The sequence below is a fragment of the Schistocerca gregaria genome, chromosome 5 (genome assembly GCF_023897955.1).
Source record: "Schistocerca gregaria isolate iqSchGreg1 chromosome 5, iqSchGreg1.2, whole genome shotgun sequence".
NCBI lineage: Eukaryota > Metazoa > Arthropoda > Insecta > Orthoptera > Acrididae > Schistocerca > Schistocerca gregaria.
The window spans coordinates 302,962,063-302,974,784 of record NC_064924.1 but is presented as its reverse complement, the minus strand read 5'-3'; the positions used below and the strand labels follow the sequence as shown (position 1 = coordinate 302,974,784).

Genomic DNA, 12,722 nt, shown 5'->3' with positions numbered 1-12,722 from the left:
CTCTCCATAGCTGAGTGGTTAGTGTGACTGATTGCTGTGAGAGTGGCTTATGTTCAATCTGTGCCTGGATTGGAAATCTTATGCACTTGGTGACAGGGTGTTGTGTTGTCCTTATCATCATTTCGTTATTGACAATGCATAAGTCACCAAAGTTGTGCCAAGTAAAAAGACTTGCACTAGGTGATCAAACAACCCCAGATAGTGTGTCCCAGCCAATAATGCCATATGATCATTTCATTTAATAAAGTACACTGTAGAGCTGCCTGTGTGTGACCACTATGAAAATTATCTCATTTCAGCATGCGCTGCAACACTGGGGAGCAAGGATGGGTATTGAGAGAAAGGAAGAGAAAATTAAAGAAAGGCCAATTGTTTTGAGGAAAAGGAGAGAGAGGATTAAAAGTGAAGCAAACTGGGCTCTGTTTTATTATCAGTTCAATAGAGACCATGCTTTACCTAACTTAATATGGAATCACAAGGTATGAAGAAGCTAAAATTTTAGGAACTGTAAAATGTTCATGAAGCTATTTTGAAATTGTATATTTTTATATTGAAAATATGTGTACAGCTATAATAGAAGTATTTTAATAATTTTTGTGACCAATTTGGTTTATGTGTTTAACTGCTAGAATGTTAAATGATGCTTTTATTTTTATTTTATTTTTATATAGTTGAAAATTCATACCAAACTGGTTTTCTCCCCTTCAGAATTTAGCATTAGCTAAAGAGAGAAAAACAAAAAAATGTGTGTTTTTGTTCCTCGCAGCAGCAGTTCTATTTTATTACATGTGTGTTCTCCTACATTTATTTTGTTATAAATTTTCACACTTGCTGCTAATTGTTCCATCTGGGGCTTCTGTTTTTAGCTTTTCAGTTATGATTTCCATTACAACCTTCCATCATGTGCCTCTCATTACACAAAGTTCTAAGTGGCCTCTTCTGAATGGGTAAGTGACAGGAGAAGGCTGGACTGAAACAGTGATGAGCCAATGACCTTTAGAAACCTATCTGAAATGGATATCTTTGTAGAATCTAGTGACATTAAGTTTCGTGGAAGGTTATTTTGGTTAGAGATTTAACTAACAAAACTACAAAGGCAACAGGACCGAATATCCTTTTAGTGCAGCAGTATTGGAGTCCATTAGCATTTGACACACACTAATTACTTCAGCGTTAAAGGCATTATTAATCAAATGATAGGAGTTTTCTTTAAATGAAAACAATTCTTACTTTACAAAATTAAGCATTTTTGGGAAACTTTCACATGGTCTCATTTGCAGAAAGTGACACAAGAAAACTGCTAGAGACTTAAAATAAATATTGTTATTTGAGGTACATAACTGGCTTTCAACAGCTTTAAAAGATTAATTAGAAGTGAATCTAAAGTGGTGCCCCCATGTGCTTCAGGGACCATGTTGGATTCAGGAGCTGCATAATTGGTTTAGATGAAACTCAGCTTATGTACGCATTTATTAGTGTGTTTGATGAAAAGAGCAGAAGACACACTTAATTTCAAAAATAGTTCATTATTTTTAGAGTGGTGCTTTGCATATTTTTACCAAAAAGGCCAGCTGTGATGGAATTTAACAGCAAGGTACTGCAGTAAATAATCATCACTAACCACACATTTCACATAAATATTGAAGAGAGAAATATACACTGACATACCATAATATTTGTTGTTCTGTATAGGTGATACAATGAAATGAACAATTGAGTTTGACCACCTACCAACCATATTTTCTACCAATTTGAAAGTTTCATTCATTTTAGGCTGTGAGTGTGTTTATGAACTGAAAATTCTTCCATACAAAAATTAAATCCCAGACCTTCATTCTAGAAGGCCTCGTGTAATAATCGTGCCTCTTTTCCTGTTGAGTGTAGTAGTGACAGACAATACACAACATAATCTTAGAGACAGATGGGCACTTTGGTTAGTTAACCTTATCTTTTTCTTTTCTTGTAACAAATGTTGGCCGGCATGGATGCTGTTTTTAATTATTATTTGGTTCTTGACATTGGCCGTTGACACTTCCTACTCCATCCATCTTATGGGCATGAGTCTCTTTGTATGCACATTCTCATCTTTCCTTTTCTTATTCCACTGCACAATTTTGGCTCATTTCGGTATTAGCAGTATTTAGGAATCTTGCATTATTCTTCTTTTGTTCATTATTCTTCCTGTTTTTGTTTGTTAAGAATTTAAACTACAAATTCCTTATCCTGCACATTTCTCTTAATGTCTGTAGTTGTAGGAAGCTCTGTGATTATCCTTTCACCTATTTGTGAGTGAAACTATCATATCGTTTGTTTAAGTTTCAGTTGTTAGTTGTTTAGTTTGTGTATCTTAATAATAAAAAAATTAAATTTTTTCCCGTTTTGTTTATTACTGTTGTGGTATGTTTTAAATATTAGACAAGAGAGGAGCTCCGTGATGCTTTGGACAATGAAATACGGGCATTCGTATCAGATCGTGATCTCGCAGGGAATGCCCTTATTGCTTGGAACCACAGTGAATTTGAAGTTCAGTATCAGTGTTTAGCTGATGAAGTAAAAATTGGCGAATACTACCTTCGTTTGCTGCTAGAAACTGAAGATACACCGGACTCACCCATACGACGTTCGTAAGTTTAACACATTTAAAACAAACCTCTTTTTCAGATAGTCTCTCTTTTTTAAGAAATAGTGGAGATATCCACATGGGAAAAGATAAATTGTGAAAACTGAAATTCCTTGGTTCTAGGTATGAGTTTTTCAATGATCTGTATCATCGTTTTTTGCTCACAACTAAGTCCGAAATGAAGTGCACATGCCTGCAAGCAATGGCTATAGTATACGGACGACATTTTGAAGACATTGGACCATTTAGTGATACAAAGTATATTATTGGAATGTTAGAGAGGGTAACTTTTTCTTTACAGTGAAAAATTGTGGTTTATGATAGAAATTCCTTTATGATTGTTAAAATTGCTGCTAGTAATTTTCCACTGCTTTACCAGTGTACAGATAGGATGGAACGTGATCGCTTGGTCTTGTTTATCAATAAATTGATACTCCATCGGCGCAATGTGAAAGAAATCCTGGACGCAAATGGTGTTAGGGTTCTGGTTGATTTGCTAACACTAGCTCACTTACATACAAGCAGGTGAGTTTATCTGCAAAGAAAAGATTACTCCTTACTTCGCATTTTAAATTTGTAATTATTGATAAATGTTACTTTTTAGGGCAGTAGTACCAACACAAACTAACGTAATAGAGGCTGGCCCAAATATGGTCCAAGAAACTGAGAAGGAATGGCATTTTGGAAATTCAGGAAATTCAGGAGAGCGAAAGGGCCCATTTAGCTTCAAGGAGGTAATTTTTCCCAAAAATTGTGCTTGCAATTGTATTTTGCAAGTGTTACTTTGATGCTTAGCTTTTGAAGTAACAAAAATACAGCATTATTGTATATTGATTTATTAGTTGCAGATTAAAACAATATTCTCATTATAATCACTGAGTGTTAACTATGGAGTTTGGTAGTGATGCAAGCTGCATTGTACCTGAAGATGAACACTGTACTTGCCTCTGTACTATTGTTTCAAACTGATTTTTTGTGCAGATGATACAAACCCAACTTAAAAACTGATTTGTGATCTGAAACAATGTATTAATGTGTTGCTGTAGCTTGAGTGAAACAATTTCATAGAGACAGAAAGTTATTTACTATGCTTAAAATTTTTGTTTCAAGTTGAAAGAACTTTGGAATACTGGTGTCCTGAATGCTAAAACAAAGTGCTGGGCACAAGGCATGGATGGCTGGAGAACACTGCAACAAGTGCCTCAGTTGAAATGGTGCCTTTTAGCTAAAGGAAATCCAGTTTTAAATGAAAGTGACTTGGCTACACTCATATTGAACATACTCATTCAAATGTGTCAGTATTTTCCTAGTAGGTAAGTGCAGTTTTCTGTAATGTTGGTGGTGTATGCCCATTAACTTGAAGACAAGAATTCTACTTCTCAGAATATAATTTTATGGTAGGGAATTTACATACATAAAAAGTTATAAATCTTCAGTTACTTAAAACTGAATATAATTTTTGTTTGTGAATAATTTCATTTACAAGAAACTGTATGTAATAAGACCTGCATTGTTTAAATAGTAGGAAGATGGTTTTTGCAAAGTGGTGATGAGCTTTTGCACTGTGAAGCATGTAGAAAATAGCACACATTGCTAGAGTCATAAGTGCACTTGAAAGCAAAAATTAGTTATATCTCCACGAAAATCAGTGAATAAATTTTTACTGCCAGAATTAAAATTTTCAGTCACTTTGCAATACATACTATGCCATGTCTAAATTCCTGTGTAATCATTTGGATTTCAGACTGCCACAGTTCCTCTAAATAAATTTGCTGAAATTTTGTGACAATTCTCTCATCAACTGAATGGCTGATTACTGCTACCATTCTAGCTCAATGGCTCTATATCTTTATAGTTTGACTGTACTGTTGGATATGTGTTACAACTTCATAGTAAATTAATACATAAAATTGTATTTACATAGGCTATTCAACTTTTACAAAATAAAGAGCTTGAATTGTCACATGAAAGAGGATGCCTTGATTGCTGAATGAACCTCCATATCCTTGATTGGAAACTGACAGATATGTGTTAGGAGTTCTAGGTTCATAATATACATTAATGTGTTTGAGAATTCTTGTTATTAATTGGGCTTACTCCCAGATGATGAAATTATATTGGTTAGAGCATCATTTGGAGAAGGCTGCAAGATTTCAGATTCACTTTGCCATTAAATTAGCTCTTAGTTCCAATAATTTTCTCCAGTTTCTTAAGTTCAACTCTCCTTGACTTTTTGAAATTCTAATGGAAACAATTCTTTTTAAAATTGTATCATATTACATATTGTAACTTATTGTGAATAGTGCACACTTCATTTCAGCACATGACTTAAATGCATCTTGGAAATAACTGTTATACATTTTGATCATTTTCTGCAAACATTGTACAAACCACTAGCTGATAAGCAGCATATGCAAAAGATATAGCCAAAACACCACACAGTTTGGCTTTCATAAATTAAATATATGTAAAATGCTACAAATCAGTGATGGATTGCAGTTGGGTATATCACTACATATAACAGAATTGTTGACCTGTTGTATTTTCTTCCAGCCACTATGTGGTGGATGGCTTCTTGAAAAGGGAAAGTGTACTTAAGAGTGAAAAACTACATCAATTACTTTCCACACATTTTACTATTCAGCTCGCCTCCACATGATGTACTCCAGGTGACGCTGAAGAGCTGATAACACTAGTTGCTGGACAATCTTTGGATCTCCTGCATAAAGCACATGACAGCATATGTTACCCGACACTGCAGCGATTGTAACTGGCTCTTCTCAGGCCCTCCTGACTATAAATCCTGAACAGTTTATCAAGAAGGGATAAGCTGGGCCAAATGCCACGTAGATAGTGATATTGACATCGTAGCCATTCAGGAAACCCATTTTGACAGTGAAGACCAGTTAATCCAAATAGGGATAAGAACTGTTAGGAGTCACATATCACTGTATTTACAGAGTTGCTACATATGTTTGCTCCTCTGTGTGAAACATATTCACCTGATTAAGACATCCATGACCAAAACAGTCATGAAGTCATCATCAGAAGGGGAACTTTAACAGTGACCACACAAAATGGAAATATAGGACCAATGATTGTAACAGTGAAATACTAATGAACCGGGCTGATGATAACAATCTAATTCTACTATTTGATGCAAAACAGAAGGGCTCTTTTAAACCAGTAGCTTGGAATGTAGAATACAACTCTGATTTGTGCTTCGTAAGCAAAGATGATAACGTACCACTGCAAGGAACCTGCAGATTACTTAAATATTTTTCACACAGCCAATATTGACCAACCCTAATTGAAATATGAATAAGAATCCCTCTCACTGTGTCCTATCCATGACCCAAATGGAATTTTAAAAAGGTGCATTGGAAAGCTTGTCCATCCACCCCAACAAATGCCTAGGCTGGAGTCTATTTTCCATTGAAAGTTCCCAAAGGTTCACAAGAGCAGTGACTGAAACACCAAAGAGCAGCATGCGTAGGATTACATACCAGGATGGAATGATGGTGTAAAGAACTATACAAGGAGTTCCTCTAAGGAGAGGACAAACACACTGGGCTTGGCTTGATGTGAGAAATGGTCAGAAGTCATGAACCTTAACTTCAACAGACCTATAAGAGAAGCTTAAACATTTTTAAAGAAATTAGGCGGAAGTCTTAAAGATGCAAGAGGTCAAGTGCCCTTGCGAATCATGTCGTGGCTACTTCAAGAACTCACCCCCAGGGGCTCAGCATTCACTTGCTGAGTACGGGCTTGGCGACCCCGGGGTTCTGAGCTGGGGACTGGTCAGCGCCGCCAGTCTCCTGCCACCGTAACCTCCGGACATGCTTCAGCGAACCCGTACGGCGCGGCGGTTAAATGTTGTGTGCTGCGGGGAATGGTAATCTTAACTTGACCGCCTGGATTGCGAGGAAGGCCAACCTCTATAAAAAACCCTCAATCTTTCGCCTATAAGATGCATGGCTGTTGGGGTGGAACAGTCGCAAGCGGGCAACCTCTGGGGCACTTGCCGCACCCTAGTTGTATAAGGCTTACTCAGGCACGCGGGGCTCTGTCTGAGCGGACCTTTAGTTCCCTAGCCCCCAGGGGCTCAGCATTCACTTGCTGAGTACGGGCTTGGCGACCCCGGGGTCCTGAGCTGGGGACTGGTCTGCGCCGCCAGTGTCCTGTCACCGTAACCCCCGGACATGCTTCAGCGACCACCGTACGTCGCGGCGGTGAAATGTTGTGTGCTGCGGGGAATGGTAATCTTGGCTTGACCGCCTGGATTGCGAGGAAGGCCAACCTCTATAAACACCCCTCAATCTTTCGGTGTGCTCCGTGCCTAGAAGATGCATGGCTGTTGGGGTGGAACAGTCGCAAGCGGGCAACCTCTGGGGCACCTGCCGCACCCCAGTTGTATAAGGCTTACTCAGGCACGCGGGGCTCTGTCTGAGCGGACTTTTAGTTCCCTAGCTGCTCGTGGGACCGCAATGGACCCTTCGACCTCTACATTTCCCCCTACCAGTGGCTTGGGTGGGCCGCTGGTAGGAAAACACACCCCATCGAAAAAGCGGCTACGCGCTGCGAGTCCTCCAGCGCCTGGTGTTGCTAGAGATTTAACAGAATGTAGTAACGGAGCACATGCTGATAATCAGAATGTGTTTTTGATTATTAAAAGGAAGGAGGGTAGCTTTGAGAGGGTTTCTCCCTTTTACATCCACAAGGGTCTTGAGGGAATTGCAGGAACACTGAAATCTGTAAAGCGACTGCGCAATGGGACTCTGTTAGTTGAAACTTCTAGTTCCCGTCAAGTCGCTGCCCTTCGGAAAGCAAATTGTCTAGGAGAGTACGCTGTTGAGACCGAGCTCCAATCCACTTTGAATTGTAGTAAGGGTGTTGTGACGTGTAGGGATATCCCCATAGACGTGCTAAAATCTGAGTGGGCTGACGAAGGAATTGTTGACGTGCAGCACATTATGAAACGAGGCAATGGGGACCTCGTCAAATCTGACTCGTTTATTCTCACATTCAGTTGCCCGAGACTCCCAGAGCATGTTAAAGCAGGGTTCTTACGTTTGCCCGTACGGCCATATTTCCCCAACCCAATGCGCTGTTTTAAATGTCAGCGCTTTGGGCATACTACGTTGGGGTGCAATGGGATAGCCACTTGTGGTAAATGTGGTCAGCCTGCCCATGACGGAGCCGATTGTTAATCGCCTGTGAAGAGCGTGAATTGCTCTGGGAGTCACCCTGTCTGGAGCCGGATCTGCCCCATCTATCTCGAAGAACGGAAGGTACAGGAGATTAAAACATCTAAGCGCATCCCCTATGGTGATGCCAAGAAGCTCTTTAAGGCCATGCAACCTCCTGTGTTTTCAACATCTTTCGCTTCCGCTCTCAAAAAACCGGTACAACTGGCCACTGTTGCTACACAAACAGAGGTTGCTAGTGTTAGCACTAAAACCTGCGCTTGCCAGTGCACTTGTGCTGCTGCGGTTGTTTTGCAATCTGCGGCTCTCCCCGCTACATCGGACAAGGCCGTGGTTGCTGACATTGAGGTACTTCCAGCCTCCCCCCATATGGCGCCTTCTGCCCAGGCGAGTCAACCTCCAATTGTTGACAAGGCTCTGCATTCCAAGCTCCCCAAGACAAAGCCTCAGAAGATGAAGCCACCTGAGGAGACTAGTCAGCGTCGGTCCAATGATGAGGCCATCGTACTGTCTGACATCTCCCGTGGGTCGTCATCGGAGCTTATGGACATTGATGTCGACCGGGGGCGATCTTCTTGCCCCAGGAATAAATCTCCGGCCAGTACGGTCTCTCCTCCGAAGCACAGAGGCAGGGTGAAAGTTCAGCCACCTGATCACTGGCTCCCATATTACAGTGGAACCTGAATAGGTTCAGGACGCATGTGGCCGAATTACAACTCCTTATACGAGGGTGCCCCTTGTGCTTATGTCTCCAAGAGACACATTTTCGGGCCACTGATTCTCCTTCTTTACGCGGCTATACCGTATATCGAAAAGATGATCTGACGGGGCAAAGGGCAAAGGGTGGTGTTGCGGTTTTTGTCCGTGACATGCACCCATCATCTGAGCTCCCTCTCGTCACCGACTTGCAAGCAGTTGCAGTTGACATTCTTGTGGGTCGGAGGCTCACAGTCTGTTCTGTTTATTTACCACCTCCGGATGCGATAGACTCTGAGGCTCTCACGGACCTTATTAGCCAACTCCCCCGCCCATTTCTTCTTCTGGGGGACTTCAACACTCATAATGTCTTATGGGGCTCTCGGACTACTTGCCCCAGAGGTCGCATTCTGGAAAGCGTCATGATGTCTGAAGAACTGTGCCTCCTCAACTCTGGTGCTCCCACTCATTTCTGTACTGCTTCCGGATCGTCATCGGCTATTGACCTTTCCTTTTGCTCTCCAGCACTCGCGGATTCTGCTCTGTGGGAGGCTGCAGCTGACCTCCATTCTAGTGACCATTTCCCCCTCAGGATTCGCCTCCTGGATGAGGCTGTGGCATTACCAGTGCCGCCCCGGTGGCACCTTTGCAGAGCTGACTGGACACTTTTCAGCCAACTGGCTGTTTTGGAACACCGTGCCAGCGTCCACGAATGGGTAGACCATGTTGCAGCCGTGATCTCACATGCTGCTGCATTGTCAATCCCACGGTCATCCGGACATCCCAAGAGGCGTCCTGTCCCTTGGTGGACCACTGAGTGCCACTCAGCCATCCGCGCCCGCCGTGCAGCACTGCGCCGCTTCAAGTGCCGTCCCTCAGCTGACAATCTTGCGGCCTTTCGGGTGGCAAGGGCCAGAGCGCGGCGAGTGATTAAAGAGAGCAAACGACGGTCATGGCAATCGTTCTTGAATTCCATCTCTCGCTCCACTAGTTCTACGAAAGTATGGGAAGCCATCAGGAGGATTTCCGGGAAACTCAGCCAGCTACCTGTCACGGCATTGCTGCATCAGGGATGCCTCCTCATGGCGCCGAGACACATTGCCCAGACACTGGCCATGCATTTTCGCCACTATTAACTGTGATCCAGATTTCTGCCGCTACCGCACTGTCATCGAGAGGGGTCACTTGGTCTTCCGGTCTCTAAATTCTGAACCCTACAACTGCCACTTCACAATGTGGGAACTGGATTCGGCGCTGTCTGTAGCTCATGATACTGCGCCTGGTCATGATCAAATCCGGTACAGCATGCTGCGGCACTTGTTGCTGCCATCCAAGGAAGTTCTCCTGAACTGTTTTAATATGATATGGTTATGCGGCATGTACCCTGACTCGTGGAGGGAGGCGATTTTGATTCCCCTCCTCGAACCAGGGAAGGATCGAATGCATCCCAGTAGTTATCGAAGTATTGCTTTGACCAGCTGTGTTGGGAAGACGACGGAACGCATGGTCAACCGTCGCCAGGTTTGTCTGCTCGAGACCAGGCAGCTCCTTAGCCCCTCTGTGTGGCTTTCGGAGATGTCGTACCACTATAGACAACTTGACCCTGCTTGAGGCCCCCATCCAGCAGGCCTTCCTATGTAACCAGCATTGTCTAGGTGTCTTCTTTGACATTAATAAGGCGTATGACACTACTTGGCGTCGCCTTATCCTGAATCAACTCCATGAGTGGGGCTTTCGTGGCCGTCTCCCCATCTCCCCATCTTCATTCGGTCCTTTCTTTTTCACCGCCTATTTCAGTATCAGGATGGTAATGTGCTATCTGATTTGTACGTGCAGGAGAATGGTGTTCCTCAGGGCAGCATTTTAAGTGTCACCCTCTTTGCCGTTGCTATTAACAGTATCACGTCCACTATCCGGAGTCCTGCCCAATGCTCCTTGTTTGTGGACGATTTTGCTGTTTTCTGTTCTTTCTCCAGTCTTGTCACTGCTGGTCGGCAGTTGCAGCCTACGATAAAGCGCTTAGAGGCATGGACTGCAAAGACGGGTTTTACCTTTTCTGCAGACAAATCTGTGTGTGTTCATTTTAATCGTTCTTGGCGTCCTGGGCCTCACTTTTGATTCCAAGTGTTCGTGGTTGCCTCACCTTAAAGACCTCAAGGTGTGGGCCCTGAAGGTACTGAATATTTTGAAGTGTCTGAGCCATCGGTCCTGGGGAGCAGATAGGGCGCGTCTGCTGAAGTTTTATAGGGCGTTCGTCTGATCGCGTCTTGACTATGCTTGCACCGTGTATGGGTCAGCAAGGCCTTCGTATCTGAAGATCCTTGACGCAGTACACCATGAGGGTATCAGTCGGGACACTGGTGCCTTCCATACCAGTCCCATCCCCAGCCTGTGTGCTGAGGCAGGGGAACTGCCGCTCGCCATCCGGTGGAAAATCCTCGTGGTGTGACGGGTGTGTCATTTCCTTGCCTGTCCTACCTCCCCTGCGTACCCTACCATTGCCCGACCTCCTATGGAACGTCTCTTTTCCAGTCGTCCCAGGGCAACGAGACCATTTGGGATTCGTGCCAAGCATTTGCTTGAGTCCCTTGGTGTGGAGCGTGTGGCCCCCCAGCGACAAGGTTTTACTCGCCTGCCTCCCTGGTTGCTCCAGAGGCCCAGCATCCTTCTAGACTTGTCGGAGAACCAGAGTAGCTGCTCTCCAGCGTTTGTTTTTACCTCTTTATTTTACGATATTTTAAACCAGCATCCGGAACATGTACCTGTATTTACGGATGGCTCTAAACAGGGGGACTCTGTTGGTTGTGCGCTTGTTTTTCCCTGATCGAGTCGTCAAGTTACGGCTTCCTGCGGCATTTACCATCTTTGATGCCGAATTGTTTGCAATCTTGCGGGCATTGGAGCAGATGAGATGTGTTCCCGGTCTTAAGTTCCTCATCTGTTCTGACTCCCTGAGTGCCCTTCAGACCATGCAACACTTATACCCAGCAGATACGGTCGTCCAGAACATCCATGATGTCCTACTCCACCTGCAACGGCAGGGGTAGGTGGTTTCTTTCTGCTGGGTGCCGGGGCACATGGGTATTAGGGGAAACGAACTGGTGGATGTGGCTGCTAAAGATACATGTTCCCTCCCTCACGTTGTTGAATGTGCCGTCCCCCTCCATGCTGTTACCTCCCTTTTGCGTTTTCGTGTTATGTGTCAATGGGAAGAGGTGTGGCTGGCAGTTGGTGACAATAAGCTGCGTCTGGTAGAGGCCACTACGCGACCATGGCGTACGTCCTACCAGTCATGCAGGCGCGATGAGGTTCTCCTCACTCGCCTCCACATCGGGAATAGTCCCTTAACGCATGGTTTTTTACTCCGACGGGAGGACCCCCCAGTCTGCAATGCTTGTGGCGTCCAGATTACTGTCCGCCACATTTTACTTGACTGTCTTTTATTCTCTGACCAGAGGGCGGTGGTTTCTTTGCCACCGGATTTGCCCTCTATTTTGCAAGACGATGCAATGACTGTGGTTAAGGTCTTACGGTTTTGTGTCCTGTCCAGTTTGTTGCCTCGGATTTTAGGGAGAGGGTTTTAATGTGCTGCTGGGTGACTGGCTCACCCAGGTTTTAGGTCAGAGGTCTGCTAGTCACGATTGCCTCCTTGTTTCCCTTTGGTTTATGTTCTCTTTTCCTTGTGTTTCCTTTCCTTTTTTAGTGTGTTGTTTTGCCTCTGTATGTGGGGATTTGGAACTGTGTCAGGTCTGCGTCTTTTAGCCATTCTCCTTGATCGCTGTTCGTCTTAGTCCCTTCACTGCATGTGTTCCTGTTTTTATGTGCTTGGCCGCTGATGACCGTGCTGTTTAGCGCCCGTAAGCGTCAAACACACACACTTCAAGAACTCCATGGGACCAGCATGCACCACCCATATGAAAAATGAATTCTTATCTTTGAAGCTGTGTAACCCTCACCAGCTCAATTTGGTGTCAAAGTGAGAAAGGCACCAGGCTCCAATGAAATTTATCTTGAGTTCCTTCTAAACTGTGGTAAATTTACCAAAAATTTGCTAGCAAAATTCTTTACTAATGTAATGGGGGGTGAGAATCTCAAATGAAATGAAATGAAAAAGTCCAATGTCATCGCTATCCTCAGGCTAGGAAAACCAGGCAATGAGCCTAAAAGCTGTCATGCAGTAGCCCTTCTTAGCTTCCTAT

At 43.8% G+C, this 12,722-nt stretch overlaps 1 protein-coding gene across 1 annotated transcript in view; it reads left to right on the top strand.

Moving 5' to 3' along the window:
* The window catches only part of LOC126273173 (dnaJ homolog subfamily C member 13), a 337,754-nt gene that overhangs the window by 129,927 nt on the left and 195,105 nt on the right, over window positions 1–12,722 (top strand). Inside the window, exons 13-18 of the mRNA XM_049976652.1 lie at window positions 300–479; window positions 2,416–2,624; window positions 2,744–2,903; window positions 3,000–3,145; window positions 3,225–3,354; window positions 3,731–3,933. Coding sequence (XP_049832609.1) covers window positions 300–479; window positions 2,416–2,624; window positions 2,744–2,903; window positions 3,000–3,145; window positions 3,225–3,354; window positions 3,731–3,933 — 1,028 coding nt within the window. The remainder of the gene's footprint in view (window positions 1–299; window positions 480–2,415; window positions 2,625–2,743; window positions 2,904–2,999; window positions 3,146–3,224; window positions 3,355–3,730; window positions 3,934–12,722) is intronic.